Source organism: Squalius cephalus (assembly GCF_949319135.1).
Source record: "Squalius cephalus genome assembly, chromosome: 18".
NCBI classification, from domain to species: Eukaryota; Metazoa; Chordata; class Actinopteri; order Cypriniformes; family Leuciscidae; genus Squalius; species Squalius cephalus.
Genome location: NC_137139.1, coordinates 15784721 through 15804676, shown reverse-complemented (window position 1 = coordinate 15804676; position 19956 = coordinate 15784721). Strand labels below are relative to the sequence as shown.

Genomic DNA, 19956 nt, shown 5'->3' with positions numbered 1-19956 from the left:
TGAATTATTCATCAGTAATTTCAAGAGCAATTATTAAAACTGCACTTTTTAATTATGACTGTAGAGATTTATTAAAAACCAGCTAAAATAAAAATGTTTTACCCTAAAGTAGTTAACTTTTCCCCCTAGAATGCATAAGTGGGTCTAAAAAATGATAAACAGGATACAATTTAGCTGCATTTCTTTATAATACTGCAAAGAAATAGCATTAATTCAAATAGTCTCACATAGTCATATGCATATAATAAGGTTTTCTGAATCCTAATAGCCCCTTTAAGGGATAGTTCACCCAAAAATGAAAATTTCATTTATTTCATGTAGAAAAAATAATTTACTCACCCTTGTGTTTTTCCAAACCTGTATGAGTTTCTTTCTTCTGTTGGACACAAAAGATATTTCAAGAATGTTGGTAAACTACTATGGAAGTCAATGTGTGCCGTCAACTGTCTGGTTACCACCATTCTGCAAAATATCTCATTCAGATAATAATAAACTCATACAGGTTTGGAACAACATGAGGGTGAGTAAATTAAGACAGAATTTTCATTTTTTGGTGAACCATCCCTTTAAATTACTTTCTATTTACTGTCTTATTACTAAATATAAATCTCCACATAATATTTCCCATTGTGCAGTATTAGACTAGATGTTTTTTATTATTCTTTTTTAAGGAAGATTAAGGAAATCCTGGAATGTCAGATAAAAAAAAATGAAAATGAAAATAACATTTTTGCGTTAAAGCGCAATTATTCACTAAGTTTAGATTAAATATGGTTGGATCAAGCTGTCATTCATTTTCATTTCACTTAGGTAAAATCTGCATTTTCACAGCTTTTGGTCGTTTATAATAAAAAAAACATTTCACAAGACCCAGCATATCATTCCAACGAAATGTTTGTGAAACAAGGCTGATTGTATCCCAGCACAAACCAATTATATCCCCGAGGTCTGTCCGTAGCCCCCCCCCCCCCTCCCCCCTCCCCCCCACTCCCCCCTCTCTCTCTCTCTGCTCTCGCTCTTTCTCTCCCTCTCTCCCAACTCTCCCATGAGCTTTCGCTCACACTCTCCAGCACACACACCACATCCCCCTCCCCTCTCATTGTACTTCGCTTTCCTTTGCCCACTCTCTTTCTACAACAAACATGGCCGCTAAATCGGATGGAGCAGCCGTGTGTGAGAGCGCTTCACGGTGTCTGCTTGGCCCTGAGCAGAGCGCGGCTCCGCTGCACCCTCACGCCGAGAAGCGCTTCTCGCTGCTGGACTGCTGCTGGGTGCTGTGCGCCCTCCTGGTCTTCTTCTCCGACGGAGCCACCGACCTGTGGCTGGCAGCGGACTACTACTTGAGGCGGGAGTATTGGTGGTTCGGGCTCACGTTAGTGTTTGTGGTGGTTCCCTCCGCGGTGGTTCAGGTGTTAAGTTTCAGGTGGTTCGTGTACGATTACTCGGAGATGAGCGCGTCCCCGACTGGGGACGGATGCGATTTCAGCACCAAGGACAGCGACCGGCGGAGAACCGTGCCTGCGAACGGCACGAGGAAATGCTGCAGAGTGTGCATGTGGCTCTTCCAGTCCGTCATTCACATCTTGCAGATCGGACAGGTCTGGAGGTAAGATGCATTACATCTAATACCCAGAACTTCTCTTAGAGACCATACGCGCAAGCAGAGCAGTCAGTGCTCATTTTCATCCATAGTGTCTGTTTTCTTGGAATGGATGTTACTCTTATTGTGGCTCTCATGCTTGGTGATGCTTTGGGAACAGATGGAAAGAGCTGCATCCTTGTCTGTCTACATCCCGACTCGCTCCTCTAGGCTGCGTGTCTTTGCCAGCATACTGTAGATGGTGTGCCAAGGTGGACGGAGCACCCGGTGCCATCTCTGGTGGCCCCATGGTCATGTCACCCTCAGGTTGTGTTGAAGTGGATGTTGTATTCGGCTTATGTTTGTCCTTTGGAGCAAACCATAAAGTAATAAGAGCAAATCAGTGGCCAATAAATGTGCATTCTGATTCTGAATACATCTGCTATGTGCACTGGCACCCATTTGTGTCCAATAAATAAAAACGAAATGAAATTTGATGCAGTGACCCAAACGGATTCTATTTCATATTGTCTGTATTGTATTTTCTTTTACTTTGCATATTTTCGTGGATGAGTATGCAACCTGCTCTTGTCATTAAGTTCAATTTAGACAAGAGACAATGTAATTTGACCGGACCCACAAACAGTTTTTTATTTGATTATTTTGTCAATTGCATTTTATTATTTGTGTACCTATCCGGGTCCTATCAGAACAGTTGAACCTCTGCCCTATAAAAAGAGACAGTTTCTGTTTGTACTTTACCAAAGCAGCATGGTCAAATCTCAGTTCACAGATTTAGAAATCATTGAAAAGTCTGAGCCCTCTTCAGACAAAATGGGCATTGTGCAACTCCACAGGTTCATTATTGGCAAAGAACAGGGAGTACAGACAACTTCCATGCTGGTTTTCTCCGGGAAGGATCATAACTTATTCTTGCATTGTCTATCTTCATCGCTGTGAGCATCATACGCTCTTCGAGGTGACACTGTCAAATGTAATGGGGAAACAGAATAGAAAGATGTTGTTTTCTTTATGCTTTTATGGCTTTTGTGCTTCTTGAGGCCTGGAATGGGCATGCAGCGCGTTTGTGAGAGACTCCAGACGGGCACTTGAAGGACCGAGCAGATTTGTTTTGCTAATGACAATTGAGCTCTACAGGCACTGCTGAAAGCACCCTGAGGAAAGAATGCTTTTCCCTTGTCAGATGCTCCTTTCCTTTATTCCAGAGCAGGGACAGAGGAAGCGATTCACTCCCACATGTGTGTGAGTGTTTTACTGGTATTTAAGTTCTGAATTATTAACACAGGGCCGAGGAGGACTGTGTGTCTCAGTGATTATGTGGGAGAGGATATAGCATTTCCTGCCATCATTCTCCACAACAAATTCCTGTTACCTCTCTTTCCTTCTCTGTCTTTCAACATCTCTCTCTCTCTCTCTCTCTCTCTCTCTCTCTCTCTCTCTCTCTCTCTCTCTCTCTCTCTCTCTCTCTCTCTCTCTCTCTCTCTCTCTCTCTCTCTCTCTCTCTCTCTCTCTCTCTCTCTCTCTCTCTCTCCCTCCCTCCCACTTGAATTCCCTAAATATGATTTATTATTGTGAACCGTTATAAACAGAATGCTATGTGAGTGAATTTTTGCATGGGTTGACGTGTACAGTATGTCTGTGTGAAAGAGGGAATTTTCATTTTCTGTCTATCAGCCGTGACCAGATCCACAAGGAATCTGCACCTGAAGAAGTCCTCCGGAATCTCAGATTTCCCAGCATCAACTTCGCCTTTGTGTGCTTGTTTATTAAATATTTGTGATTTGCCTGTTTTATGACAATATTTCTCAACTTATTTTATTCTTTTGTACTGTACACCCATAGCCCCATCAGTAAGGCTGATTATCTATTATTTTATAACCGCTTCTACCGAGATGTTGGTTTCTGTGTATACATATATATGTGTGTGTGTGTGTGTGTGTGTGTGTGTGTGTGTGTGTGTGTGTTAGTAATCCCCACAAAGATGGCCCGAAATCCTTGTCCTTGTGGGGACATTGTTTGGTCCCCATGAGGAAAACAGCTTATAAATCATACTAGGTGATGTTTTTTTGAAAATGTAAAAATGCAGTAAAAATGAGTAGGTTTATGGGTGGGGTTAGTGTATGAGAATAGAATATCCAGTTTGTACTGTATAAAAATCATTATGTCTATGGAAAGTCCCTTAAAACATGAAAACACAACATTTTTTTCAGTATATGGAATCTCCTTGGGTTCCCCTGTTGGGAATCACAGTTGTTTAGAGGTGATATACAGGTCTGATTTGAGAATGTGTGTGTGTTCGTTTACACAATATCATGTTACATTAGGACATCTGTGCAGTGCTTTATTGGTCTATTTGTTATTTGTGAGTGGATGTTTCAGTTGTCTCAGATGAAAGGCACATGACCTGAGCTCAAATTGAGATTCATAGAAACACCTCTATGGATAATTTTGAATATCAGGAGTCAAAAGTCCAACATCTAGCACAACTCTAGCACTCAAAAAGAGCAGATTAAAGACGCATAAAGCAACTGAGAACATTCAGCTATTGGAAATTCAGGAGCGATCAATGCACACCGCTCACATAAACCAGAACTGGAACAGCCTGAATCAGCTGCAGAGAGCTGGAACTAGATTTACAAAACAAGCCAAATCAACAGAGTCATCCTCGGTGATGCTGAGAAGAATGTGGTGTGATTGCAGCTTAGTACAGTTGCTCACAATGATGGAGATCATATGCTCCTTTTATATTGGTCTACTCTTAGATCACTGAATTGATCATGGTGATTATTTCTATCTATCTATCTATCTATCTATCTATCTATCTATCTATCTATCTATCTATCTATCTATCTATCTATATGTGTGTTTGTGTATATATAGCAGGTTGTACAAGTGACAATTGCCAACACTGTAAACAGCAGTAAAATGTATAAAAAGAGCTGCATAACTGAATTCTACAAGCTAAAATGCATTTGAGATGTATTCACTTTCATTTTGTTTTGTCATACGACAAAAAAAAAAAAAAAAAAAAAAAGATTTTTAGCGTTGTACACCATTAAACACATACTCTATAAATGTATTTTCTACCTAGGCAAATAATAACACTAGGGAGCAGGGAGGCTGGAGGCTGATAGTTTAGGTTCCCCCTTGGTTGAAATCGCGGGGGGCCCAGGGGCCCCTAGGATCTTCACCCCCCTTTCATCCCTCTGGCGACAGCCCTGCTAGGAAACTGTGGCAGCACACTAATATTTCACAGTAAACAGACTGACAGTTTAAATTTGAAGTGCAAGCGATTTTAGACGTTTTAATGAACACACCAACAAATAAAGTGAGAAATGTGCAATGTACAAGAAACTGACTGGAAGGAGACAAAACTGTTTTTATATTCTGTATTACAAACATAACTAAAAATACAACCAAAAGTTAAAAAAAAATTTTTTTAAAGCTGATAGAAGTTAGTTAGTATTAGCTGCCCACTCTTGATTTTCATCAGCCTCCTCAATACCCTAGCGTACATGTAATGTAGCAACAGCAAATGATAATTATTACAGTTGTTAATTATTAAAAATGACTTCTCAAAAAACAAACCTCTTTCACATGATTTGTGTGACCTTTATCATTGATAATGATAAACATTGTTTGTAATTCACATTAATTTCACATGATTTGATTTCTATTGTAATTTATCATTTTTAACATTGACGCTTACTGTATGCAAAACTAAATATATTATCCATTCTGTTCAAAGGTTCGGGGTCTGTAATTGTTTTGTTTTCTCTTATTTGATCAAAAATACAGTAACAAAATTATTATTATGATAAATTATTACAATTTAAAATGTAATTTATTCCTGTGATGAAAAGCTGAATTTTCAGCATCATTACTCCAGTCTTCAGTCACATGATCCTTCAGAAATCATTCTAATATGCTGATTTTCTGCTCAAGAATAATTTCTGATTATTATCAATGTTGAAAACAGTTATAATATTTATGTTGAAACCATGAAGCATTTTTGTAGGATTTTTTGATGAATAGAAAGTAAAAACATTTTTTTAAATGGAAATCTTTGTAACATTATAAATGTCTGTATACTGTAAGATTGATGGATTTTATCGTTCCCTTCAATATGGACTGATTCTGCATTGTACGGCATGGTTTGCAACCCTTTGTACAGCAAGTGAGTCACTAGACTCTTAGGCTACATCAAGTTTTCATTTTCTTAAAAAACACATTTTGCCAAGCATGAAGTAAAGACTTAGTTGGACCTGTTTTAACACCCTAGACACACACACACACACACACTCAGATGCACTCAAGCACAGAGCAGCTGTTGTGATATGTGTGTTGCAGGTGTGTAAGGCAGTGGAGTGTATCCGCTGGGCCATTAAGGGAGTTGATGGGGATATTCTCACCGAGCTGAAGGCATTACACCGCTGCCGGAGTGCGTGAGGAGCATTTTAAAGCAGAAAACAACTCACCCATCTCAACTACACACCTCAAAGTGACATTTTCCCAGGGCCCGGAATGGAGAAAATAATTCCTCATTAGATACGGCCGTCATTAAGAACAGGTTAGAGAATGGGTGGGTTGTCTTTTGTCTCCTCTCCCCTGCCATCCCTCTATCCACTTGTCAGTCTCTCCGTCTCATTCCCTTCCTAAAGATCCTGATGCTGTCTGTCTTGTCAGAGCTGACCCAGTTCTTCACAGCAGATGCTGGAAAAAATACTCACAATGGAGCGACAGACACACTGAGTGTGTGTGTTTGTGTAGGGGAGAGAGAGAGTGTTCACAGGTTTCCTAAAAACAGCAGCTGAATATAGATTACGCTGAGCGCCGTTTGTACTGTATGTGAATGCCTCTGTACACCCATCTGCTTGTCAGAGTGAGTTAGAAGCCCTATTCGGACGGGACTAGTTTAAAGGTAGTTTTCCGTGGTTTTTCAAGTATGGAGACGCTTGAAAAAGCATTCAGTTGCGTTCTAGACGCTGGGACAAGTCTGTGGCAACTCAAGTGTTTTCCACATACCAGATCAGAAAGAAGATCGACAGCACTTGTTAGAGGCACGAAACATCTTTTAGCGCTAAGTGCCTATTACCAACACAATCCAATCTGAAGTTAATTAATACATAGTTCGACCGGACATAACTGTTTTATATATATAAATATAGGTTGTTTGCGCACGTGATATCAGGAAGCAACGCAATACGCACATGACGGCAGGAGGGTGACGGCGATGCACAAATCGAGTCACTCCTCCCAGTTCTGCTAGTTTTACTCAGATATCTTATCCCGTGCGAATTGGCCATTAATATTACAGACGTCCTGTGGTAAAATTACATTACTCCATCTACCCTTGTAAAGTTAATCCCATCCAAATAGGGCTAAAGAGAGTTTTTGGCAGCAGATGTGTGGGAGAGCAGATTTAGGGACTGTACTTATGTCCAGGGATGTTACTTCAACTTCGGCTCCGACAACAAACAGCACATTTACAATATTGATTTAAATACTGGGTGTTTCTAAGAGCTAGCGGGTACTTCCTCCCAGGACTTATGCTCCAACTGCATTTGTGGTCCTACTCACACTGCTCCGAGAGGGATTCGAACCAGCGTCACCGGGGTGGGAGGTGGGCACGCTAAAAAGGATGCTAAAGACAGCAAGCCTCTACTGTCAGTTGCAAGTGTGGCTATTAAGGCCAGGGGAGTGAGGTTTACTCGCACAGCTCTTTGATTGCTGGCCTCCATTACAGCAGCATTAAAGCATAAAAGTTGTGATAGTCTTTTCTTCCCTATTGTGAAGTATATCCGAGTAAATCTGCTTCTTGAACTAGAAAAAAATGTAGGACGGGACTTGATTTTGTCCATTGAGAATTGGTTGGATCATTGTGGTTTGCTAATGGTGTAATAACATGTAGACACATACAAGACTTCACAATGAATGGCTGAGTGAACAGGGTTTATATAGGCTGGGCTAAACAAGGTAATGAGAAACAGCTGTAGACAATCATGGATGATGAGGCCGGGCATGAGTTATGGGTAATGCAGTCCTTGATGGAATGAAAATAGTCTGGGGTGGAATACCCTTTGGTGGCTATCAAGGGCACTCCAGTTGGTGATAGAGGCACCTTCACAATTAAGTTATAATAATTGGTCCCCTTGTTTTAGCTAAATCAAAACGAGGGAACAAATTAGTATACGTGGCCATGATTTAGTAAAACGAGGGAACTTATTATTATATTTTGCGCACAATTGACTTGAAACAAATGCATTTTTTAGAAAAATGACCAAAGCGCACTTTTAAAAGTACTTTTACTAAGTACATAGCCAATTCATATTTGTATAATTCATATTAATATTTATATTAATATAAGCTATACACTCACCTAAAGGATTATTAGGAACACCTGTTCAATTTCTCATTAATGCAATTATCTAATCAACCAATCACATGGCAGTTGCTTCAATGCATTTAGGGGTGTGGTCCTGGTCAAGACAATCTCCTGAACTCCAAACTGAATGTCAGAATGGGAAAGAAAGGTGATTTAAGCAATTCTGAGCGTGGCATGGTTGTTGGTGCTAGACGGGCTGGTCTGAGTATTTCACAATCTGCTCAGTTACTGGGATTTTCACGCACAACCATTTCTAGGGTTTACAAAGAATGGTGTGAAAAGGGAAAAACATCCAGTATGCGGCAGTCCTGTGGGCGAAAATGCCTTGTTGATGCTAGAGGTCAGAGGAGAATGGGCCGACTGATTCAAGCTGATAGAAGAGCAACTTTGACTGAAATAACCACTCGTTACAACCGAGGTATGCAGCAAAGCATTTGTGAAGCCACAACACGCACAACCTTGAGGCGGATTGGCTACAACAGCAGAAGACCCCACCGGGTACCACTCATCTCCACTACAAATAGGAAAAAGAGGCTACAATTTGCACGAGCTCACCAAAATTGGACAGTTGAAGACTGGAAAAATGTTGCCTGGTCTGATGAGTCTCGATTTCTGTTGAGACATTCAGATGGTAGAGTCAGAATTTGGCGTAAACAGAATGAGAACATGGATCCATCATGCCTTGTTACCACTGTGCAGGCTGGTGGTGGTGGTGTAATGGTGTGGGGGATGTTTTCTTGGCACACTTTAGGCCCCTTAGTGCCAATTGGGCATCGTTTAAATGCCACGGCCTACCTGAGCATTGTTTCTGACCATGTCCATCCCTTTATGACCACCATGTACCCATCCTCTGATGGCTACTTCCAGCAGGATAATGCACTGTGTCACAAAGCTCGAATCATTTCAAATTGGTTTCTTGAACATGACAATGAGTTCACTGTACTAAAATGGCCCCCACAGTCACCAGATCTCAACCCAATAGAGCATCTTTGGGATGTGGTGGAACGGGAGCTTCGTGCCCTGGATGTGCATCCCACAAATCTCCATCAACTGCAAGATGCTATCCTATCAATATGGGCCAACATTTCTAAAGAATGCTTTCAGCACCTTGTTGAATCAATGACACGTAGAATTAAGGCAGTTCTGAAGGCGAAAGGGGGTCAAACACAGTATTAGTATGGTGTATATATATATATATATATAATTGAAATAACACTTATTCAGGATTCAAAATTAATTTTATTTGTAAGAATACCCTTATAAATACTGCTTAACCTTTTTTTTTAAAATAGCCTATATATAATAAATAAATACTACTACAAATAATAATGATAATAAATTCACTCATGTATTTTGACGTTTGGGTTTGCTTATTGATGGCTACACCACTTGGTCTTTTTAGAATCCTTAAATCAAAACTTTTGTTGGAAATGGTATTTTGCATTTTTTGCAAAAACACACGAAACTGACATGAATAAAACTGTATTTCTAAGAGCTTGGCACATGCACATTTTATTTTTTAGGTTATTTTTCTTTTTTCAACAACCATGGACATGGTTATCAATCATTGGCCCAGCTTCTTTATGGATTAATTCTGGCAGGCCATCAGAGATCACAGGATGTGTTTTGTTTTATGAGTACACATGGGACGTGGGGTCAACTCAGCTGCAGTGAAACTTTATGATGCGTTCGGTTTAAAAGGCAACTCATGAATGTTTGAGTGTATATGAGGGGTGACGGGTTATTTATTGTCTCAATCTATCAATCAAACAGCAATCTGTGGCTGGCAGAAAATTACTTTTTTATCTAAAACAAATACGTTTATTAAAATTAGAATTTTAATGAAATCTCTCTTGATTGTCCTTGACTGATAAATAGGTTATATTTCAGATTTTAATATCCCCAGGTGAACGCACATTGATTTACCTGTTTGCTATGATGGTGTCTATTTCCCCTGTGCAATTACACCTGTCAATCGTATTACTGTGATCTGATTGGCTGAGGCAGTTCTGGGCAGCTCCACCGTTTTGAACATCTGGATTGGCAATGACCGTGGGTTAATTATGTTTACTCACAGAGACGTTTTTATACACAACCAGAGAGCTTTTTTCAGGTTTTATAACGTGATATATTGTAACCTGTTTCATGATGTAGTGATAAAAAAGTTTAATTTGTTTAAAAGATGGTGAAGAAATGATGCCTTGCTCTGTCAGCAGGTGTTGACAATCACAGTGTCCTAAAGAACCTTGAGGCATGAGAGCAACTCTTATGTATTATAAATCAAGCGCTAGCTGTTCTCTGTGTAGAGATGTGGAGTTGTGCATTGTGGGGGAATTTTAATTTCTGTTCTGAGTGAAAGATTTCCCCATTACAGAACGAGTGTAATAATGTCACATCAGGAGAAGAAGAAAAGAGAGCCCCCTAGGTGCGTAACCTCTCTTTGACTCAGTTGCTTGCATATTCATGTATGATATGTATATTCGTGCTGATCAGGGCAGAAGTTTAATTGAGTCTGCCACTGATTCTGTCTTGTTTTTTTTTTGTGGACTGCTGAAAAGCCTGAGTTGAGAATAGATGTGACACTGGGGTTATCTGTGAGAGTCAGCTGTTAGGATATATGGAGGATAATGTGCAAATAAGGATGTTACAGACTTATGTAACCAGACTTTTCACTATCAGTTTATTCTGGTCAAGAACTACGCTCCACACAGAACCCCATAGGATTGTTTTCCAATGTAAACATGCACTAGATGGACGTTTTGACCATTGTGCCTTGTATTGCTGTTTTTGCAGCGCCTCACACCTGAACGCTGCATTTTAGATGCCGTGACAAGACAAAAAAAAGTTCTTTTGACTTTTGACTTTGGATCGGTCACTGTGATTTTGCCAAGTAAGACATGGATCAACATGGATCAACATATTTTGTTGGTCCTGGAACAACATTCCTGTCCGACAAACATGTCTGGGTTTATTTTTTTTATAAAATGTGTCCATAATTGAACCAAATTTGGGTTTAAACAACCCAGCATTTTAAACTTGTCCCTCGAATCTGATTGGTTGATTGGAATGTTGTACTTGTTGAAATCAGGGGCACGTTCAAGTTCAAACCGGTGTGCAACATTTTGCTACGGTGTGTAATGGGGTTTGAGATACGTTTTCTCTTGTTTGGTGGGTGTGTCAAAAATGTCAGCCCAATCAGCAGCAACATGTCTATAAACAACGCGGTATTAAAGAGACAGCTCGTACAATGGGTTCAAGTAAAGTCATTTACTTGGTTTACAAATGTGTCCGCTGCAGCTCGGTATACGCAACAATTGAAGATATTAGAAGACAAGTTTGTCGTTTGAGTTTTATAGTAAAAATATAGCATATCAATGATCAGATTTGGAAAATAACTTTATTAAAGAACCGCTATAAAGCCAAAACAATCTCTGTTACCTTAAATTATACGTTTGTCTCTGTAAAGCTGCTTTGAAACAATCTACATTGTTAAAAGCGCTATAGCCTATATATATATATATGAAGATGACTTGACTTGAATCAGCAATAATGATAAGCCTAATACTCACAATAAAAATAATAAGGTCATATCATAACACAGTCTCGGAGGTAAGAATTGGTTTATCCTTCACCTGAAATGTTTGTCTTTTCATCCTGAAATGCGAGGCAAATGTTTTCACAAACCCCTTCACTCGATTGGGATGTTCTCTTTTATTCTGGACGGCAAGGGCAGTGACTGTAACTTCAAGCGTATTTTACAGTATTAAACACGTATTTATACCGATTTCATCAGGCTCCGAAAATTCTTCAAAAAGAATATAAGAATGACCTTCTCAGCTGCCATAGTTGCAACTCTTCATCAGAACAGGGTGTTCAGCGCACCACCATTTCCGTTTAAAAAACTTTTTGTCGTGGCTGAACACAGCCCAGGGCTGCGTTCAGCCCCGACAAAACGTTGCACAACGTTTTTTAAACAGAAACGGTGATGCGTTGAACACACTGTTCTTATGACGCAAGAGTTGCAACTATGGCAGCTGAGAAGGCCATTATTTGTGTTCTTTGTGAAGAATTTTCGGAGCCTGATGAAGTCGGTATAAATATGTGTTTAATACTACAGAATATGCCCGATGTTACAGTTACTGCACTTGCCGCCCAGAACAAAAGAGAAAATCCCAATCGAGTGAAGGGATTGCTGAAACTGAAATGGAAGCACACATCTTACCTAATTCAGACTAAAACACATCTATTTAGCCTCACATACTGACTTTATTTGTAGTTCATACTGTTTTAATACCCTGTATTTTCTTTCTCATTTTTAGGAAAAGCACTTAATTACCATTTTTTATTTCTATACCAAATGTCATACACTTGCAATGAAGCAAACAATATAAACAACTACATCATTATGTTATCATATTTTTACAATAAAACTTACGACAAACATGTCTTCTAATATCCTCAGTTGTTGCGTATACCGAGCTGCATCGAACACATTTGTAAATTACTTTCCTTGAACCCATTGTGCGAGTGCACTTTAATACCGCGTGCTTTATATACATGTTGCTGCTGATTGGACTGCAGTTCTGACACACCCACCAAACAAGAGAAAACGTATCTCAAACCCCGTTGCACACCGGTGCACGCCGTTTCCAGGAAACATGACGTTCAACCCGGAAAACCGTAGCAAAACGTTGCGCACCGTTTTGAACTTGAACGTGCCCCAGGTTCACTGACATGGATCACAACTCATCAGTGTCAAATTGGTCAAGAGTGGACCAATCGCAAGAGGCTGGGGCGGGGAGAGCATTGTAAGCGTGTTTAACTTTTGCTCTCCATTCTGAATGACATGTAAAGCATCCAATCAGTTTGTTTCGATTTTATGCGCTGTTTAGGGGAAGGCTAATTTGAAATATATTACACTACAATAATAGACTGTTGTGAAAAATAATAAACATAACAAACATTTGTAATAATACTACAGATGTCTCTGCTAAAAAAGAAAACACTGAAAAAATCATGAAAAAGACTTTGTGTGGAGAGATGACATGATCTTTCAGAAATATTCTTATATGCTGATCTGATGCTCAAGAAACATTTCTTGTTATCATCAATGTGGTAAAACAATTGTGCTGCTTAATATTTTTATGGAAACGTGATAAAAAAATTTCTGGATTCGATGACCAATTAAAAATGTTCTTTAAAAAAAAAAGTAAAAAAAAAAAAAGAAAATGTTGCCATATTTTGGCAAAGTTTATTTCATTCAAAAAACAGCAGAATATACTGTTCTGAACGCTATCTCACGACCAATTCGTACGAATTCGTACAAGTAATTAAAAGGTGGCTAATTCGTACAAATTCGTACAACCTCACTTGTACGAATTCGTGCGATTTGTCTAAACCCACGTGGGTAGGCTTAGGGGCGGGGTCAGGGGTAGGTCATTCGTATGAATTCATACGAATTGGGCAACTTGTAAAATATGAAAAAAACTTGTTCTAATTCGTACAAGCGAGTTCATATGAATTTGTACAAATTAGCCACCTCGTAAAATTTGTACGAATTGTCGTGAGATCGGGTTGATTCTGTCTGGTTTACTTGAATGCCCCAAATAAAACTGTTTTTTTTTTTTTCACTAACAAGGTACCTTGCAAATTCGGAAGACATGTTCTCAGAAGTTGTTTAAAGGGGTACTTTTATGCTTTTCCACTTTTTCAACTTTAGTTAGTGTATAATGTTTCTGTTTAAGCAAAGTAATAAAGCTCAAAGTCCACTCCAAAGAGAGATAATTTATTTAACAGAATCCACTTTCCAAGACCTACAACGAACGGCTCGTTTGGACAACACGTATTTTCCTGGCTTTGTGAAATCATAATGTTCCTCTTTACATAATCAGGTAATTCGCAAAAAAAGCGGACCTGGCCTGGATGAGCTGCTGCTATGTCAAAGAGACACTGTTTTCTCCACAAATAAATTTTTTTTTGACCTTCCTAAGGCTGACGAACTGGTTCAAATTGTGGTTAAAATTTATTTTAAACACTGTTCCTGAACATTATAATCCTGAAGTTTATCTGTGTGCTGCACATTTTACGGAGAACAGCTTCCAGAACCACAATGCAAGCTATACGCACAAAAGCTTCTCCTGAAACGGAGCAGTTTTCACTTCCAACATCTGACAATCTGTTGTTTGTGGATCACAACTTTTAAGTATGTCTTATTAATTGTAGTTGCGTTTTCTATTAACAGTTAAGTTTTATGCTGTAGCTACTCTCGCCTGCTAGCCAACATTAGTGTTGATATAGTGTTTACTGTAGCTTTTGTAAGCTCTCGTATTGTAAGGCTATTCACCGCCTATTAGGAAAATTAACCATGGTTTTCTGATTGATTACTAATTGTATTACTGACAAATTTCATGAATAAATGGTGTAACATAGTATCTAAAATGTATTAGATGATTACAAAAAATACTTGCTTGCAAAGACCGTATTTGAAATCCGTTTTGGATGCTCCTCTTGTTCGTTAACATTGTCAGGGTCTGAATCGGACTCGAATTGGTTTGAAATCGCCGCCATCCATAATATTTACACTAGAGTAGAGCTCACAGTTATAGAGGGGCGGGACATTTCCCGAACACGTGCTAAGCGCTGCCAATCACAACACACTGGGCCAGCTAACCAATCACAGCACATTTCGTATTTCGGAAGGAGGAGCTTCATCGAAAATGACATGTTCTACCAGACTGGGGAGAGGGGAGCTGTAATCATGTAAAATATGTGAAAAATAATGTGTTTTTTGAGCAATCAAGCATGAAAACATATTCTAGTACACCCCAAAAACAAAATCAAGACTTCGTAAAAGGACATTATAGGACCCCTTTAAAACCAGCCAGTCAGATCGGAGATGCTGATTTTCATATAGTGGCAATTTAGTGTGCTGTACGCATCAGCTGCCTGAAGCTGAAACTACAAAACATTGCAGCCCAAATGGTGCAAACACTCTTCAAAACACTCTTTGGCACGGCTTCATTCAGGTCCATACCACAAATGCATCATAGTGTAGTACAAAGGGTTACAGATTTGTCCCAATGAGCAGTATTAATAGTCATGCTTTTCTCAGCAAGCACCACTAATTATTTCCAACAATAAGGCAGAACACAGTGCCCATTAGTCATGCTATTGATTCGACATAACGTTTAAAATGACCAGAGTCCCTAGTTCACACTGTCCTCCACTTTCATAGTCTGATTCCTCTAAAAAGCCTCTGATTTAACAATTCAACTACACGCTCTCTCCGGCCCCCTGATGAATGCATTGAATTCCTTTTTTTCTCTTGCGCTCGCCTCATTTTTCTCCACCACTTCAGAGGGTCAAGGATGAAAAATGGAAAACAGAAGAATAGCCTGTTCCAGTTATTTTCCTGAGCAGCCACAGAAAAGGCTTTAGGAGACGATAACTCCGCAGAGGTGTGACATCCCGAAATAATGCCACTATTTCCACAAGCCATAATCAGCGGATTTCACCAGCGCTTTTTTAGCTCAGTGTGTCACAGTATTTAGAGTTTTACTCACAACACTGTTTCTTTTGTGCACTTTAAGAAAACTGTGTCAGCTGGAAACAAAAGTTGGTTGTGAAAGGAAACCAAAAGCGTCAGAGATAGAGTTTCTTTCCTGACATCTTAATCTTGATCTCGCAGTCGTTGCGCTTTGAACCGCTACTTACCACAAGTGCAGGAGTGTCGATTTAACAGGCGGCTTTATTGCAGGTTGTTTGAAAATATGCCGTTGTGAGATATACATTGATTTATATATAAATATAGTGGGTTACACATATATTTTAAGAGCGGGGAGGCGATACAAGGCGGGAGAGTTATTCCCAATGCTGCAGAGTTTGCTGTGGAAGCATTTTCACAGGCCAAACAATACAGAGTGAAGAGTCTGCATTTCACACAAAGCCACCGCACTCCCACACATACACACACAAAACACATAAACACACATGCAGACCTGCAAACTTTTGCTTGCACATGGACATAAAAATGGATATTCAAAAGCATGGCATTTGGTTTAGCCTAAAAAAATGACATATAGGCCTATATACAGTACATTTATAACTATGGCATATGCTGTAGGGTAGAGAAAGAGTAATTGTAACACATTTTTTGCTAATTTCTTCATTCCATGTTTAGTCTAAAGGCCCGCTCACACCAAGGACGATAACTATAAAGATAACGATAAAGATATAATTCTAAAAATCGTTCTCCATATTAAAGAATAACAGAGTTCACACCACAACTATAACGATAAAGATATGAGGAACGATATCGTTGGGATCACTTTCAGAACGATTTTTTTCCAGCTGTCGAACGATAAAACACTGACAGCCAATCAGAATCCATTCTAATTTAAAGGTCTCGCGCATTTAAAATGGATCTGGATCATCCGGGCGCGCGCGTGCTTAAAATAAAAAGACCGTTATCGGTCGCTGGTGTGGACGCATTTATAGTTATCTTTATCGTTATCTTTATAGTTATCGTGCTTGGTGTGAACGGGCCTTAAATCTTTGAGTATATGCCTTTAGCAGTCATTAAACATCTTAGCAGTCATTACCTGTCAATCAAATACAGTATATGACTTCAGAATTATTAAGTATTAATTAAATCTTTTGGAAAGGGAATTGAATTGTGTTTGCACAAGCCTGATGGTGCATTCAAGTATTATGTTAAATCTATTGAGTTTTACAACTATCCTTTTCTACACAAAAAGATTTCAATGCATCACTGTCTTCTGCCTTCAGAAATGTTTTTAATTCTGTGATATAACTAAATATAAGCCTGCATTTCCATCATCTTATGACAATGTTTATATTGATTACATTTGAATTCTGTATTATTCAGTCAGTATCTTCTTCAGCTCTGTCCTGAATTGTAACGAGTTTCCTGTCAAATTTGTCTGTCATAATCAGCAGGTTTTTAACAATAATTAGTGTGACGCATATGTGGCTGTGAGTTTTACTTTATTTAAAAATAAATTACTTTTCTGCATCAGATGTTTTTCTCCAAATGACTTGCATTGCATTCAAGGTATGCTTTTTTTTTTTTTTTTTTTTTTTTCATTCATGGGAATCAAACCCATGACCTTAGCGTCACAAGCGCCAAACTCTATGTTTGAGATAGAGTTTTGCAAGCACCTCTCACATTTGCTTTAGAACATTTTTAATATATAGTTTCTTTCTAATTTATTCATCAGCAGAAGTAAATACAAAATTCATGTACTGTTGCTATCAAACTTCATGTGGATGTGTTGTACAGGATGTTGCTTGATCTAATTAAGTTTTGGGATGAATCACTGCAGGTTTCTCAGGCAGAATAAATATCATAACATTCACACAGCATACTAACATAACCCTGAGCTATAAACTACATGAAAAATGTCAATAATCAATTTACTGCATTTGGATGATATTTGCCAGTTGCACAAAATTCGATTAGAAAAAAAAAAATTCTATATATATATGAGTGTGTTTCTGTTTCACCTGTATCAGGTTTCCCCAAACTGATAAGCTGATGAAATGCAATTAAATGTAAAATTAAAATAATTTTTAAAAATAAAATAAAAACAAAGACAATCAAATAAAACATTTACTAAAATGATTAAATATTTTATAGTGTACCTGCAAGTCATTTGATCATTTGTTGACATCAGATAACCATGAAACAGTTATTTTACTATTATTTATATTTTTATGTATTTATGAATATTATTTACTATTACAATTGTTATTGATAATTTGCATCAGCTGTTATTTTTGTATTTTCAGTTTCACTTTAATTTCAGTTTAATTTTTGGTCATTTTGTTATTGACATTTTTATTCGTTTTATTTATATTTAGGTTTAATTTATTTTTATTTAAATTTTAGCTTTCATTCCGTTTTACTTTTTATTTATTTCCATTTAGTAATTTCCATTGGTTACATTTATTTCAGTTAGTTAATTTAGATTCAGTTTTTCAAAACATTTTTTAATATATATTCAGGTTTATTTAATGGTACCCTGTCGTGAACATGCAAATATGTTGTTAAATTGAAATATTAACTTACAATCTCAAGTGGTTTAAAAAACCATTTGGGAATCCCTGACCTACATTATGGAGAAGAAAATGTCCGAACAAAAAAATGCTGTATAAAAATGATCAGTCTTAAGATTTTCAAAATGCCTTTTTTGCTCATCTAACCTCAAAAACTGTCCCTTTATAGAGAAAAATGGTTCTCAATGTTTGAAAATTCATTGAAAGAGGCATATGGATGAGAATATTGGATAGCAGCTTGCTGCAGTGGGGAAGAAATGAGATCTCACTGGAGCACAGAGATGACAAACTGTGCCAATACAGAGTGAAGTCAGAGGAGACCAAGAGCGAAGCTGCCATATTTAGTTCATTGATTCTGTAAGTGACGTACATCGTCTGCCTTGGCCCGAGAGCCTGAGACGTCTCAGGGCAGAGAGGCAGTTGATCAAGGAAGATCTCAGTGATACTGCCTTCTTTTCCGTCAGTCTATGATGTTCTTGTTTTGTCCTGGCAGCCTGTGCAACCTATACTATGTTCTTCCAACACTTGAATGTAGCAAATCGGTGGAAATTCAGCTTCGTTGCTGCCCTGTCTCATTTGCTTTAACACTGAGATGAAAGCTCTCTAATCAAAGCACCAGAACTGTGACAGAAAAAGAACGATGGAAGGGTAGTACGGTTCAGGCATTCATATGAAACACACACACACATGTGTGAGCGCTCATGCTGCAGGCATGAGAGTAGATCGAGGTGGAAACCACACTGGAAAACTGTTCAGCTGAGCTAATTAACCTCTCTATCTCTCCTCACACACACACATTTTCTGAATTTGTAACTCTGATGTATTCTGACCTACTAAAGATGTCACAGCATTCGCTGGTTGTGTGGAAATGGGGAGGTTTTTTGCTGGAACCGCTTCTTGTTATTATACACTATTAAGGAATGAAGTATTTGCTAAATAGCGCTTAAATCAAACAGTATGCGCCTGTGTCTTATCTTGGAGTGTCGCTTTTCAGCCTCTCGGCACTGCTATGCTTGAGAAGATAAAATAGCTTATGGCTAATTACAAGAAAAGGTTCTTGTCAGTTTTCTGCCAACAGTGCGAACAGTGAACAGTGATGTATTTTGACTCTAGATTTATTATTACAGCATAGAGTCAGCGACAGGGAAAAGCGAGGTGATGTACTGAACCATGCAGAAATCGATATTCATAATGTATATTGTATGTAATATATATTGTAAATGTGAATATCAAATCATGTAGAGTTTAGGGTTCATATTTACAGTATATAGAAAAGTGAACATATTTTAGTATTAAGAACAGAAAAAATAGTCACGGGTGAAACTATTCTACAGTCCTGGGCAAAAAAATGGGCAAAAATGGTCAAATGTAATAATAGTCTTAACCATTTTAATTACAAATCACTGGTCAGGAAGTTAGCAAGAATTGCAGAAATACTGTAGATAAAGTAACTTAGCACAGAATAGTCTTCCCCTTTGTATTCTTTAAATGTTTAAGCCGTGTGGGTAAACTTACAGACAGATTTTTGTGTTGTTAAAAAAAAAAAAAAAAAAAAGGTCTCCCAGGTCATTTGTTTAAAAATAAAATATTTTATCAATGTGCTGTGTTTCTGAAGTGAGATATTCAGTAGGGCAGGACTTGATGTTATTATTCAAGTCCTGCCCCACTGAAGCAGCAGATGGATATTTGTGCAGAAATTGACATCCATGAACAATATTGTATCAAAGGCAAAACATAAAATAATGCACAGGTTTCCAGTGCTTCCAAACATGTCACTACAGCTCCTCTTTTTCTCCGCAAAACATTTCTTTAGTGTACAAAGATCTGTCAGCTGGGATTGGCCTTGTTTGCTTGTGATATAAAGGCAGGCATAGTTTTCCAACGGCCCCGTTTC

At 38.4% G+C, this 19956-nt stretch overlaps 1 protein-coding gene across 1 annotated transcript in view; it reads left to right on the top strand.

Annotated features, from left to right (window-relative positions):
• Positions 1–1064: 1064 nt before the first annotated feature.
• Positions 1065–19956, top strand: part of xkr7b (XK, Kell blood group complex subunit-related family, member 7b) — a 63989-nt gene continuing 45097 nt past the window's right edge. Inside the window, exon 1 of the mRNA XM_079849445.1 lies at positions 1065–1606. Coding sequence (XP_079705571.1) covers positions 1143–1606 — 464 coding nt within the window. The 5' untranslated portion in view covers positions 1065–1142. The remainder of the gene's footprint in view (positions 1607–19956) is intronic.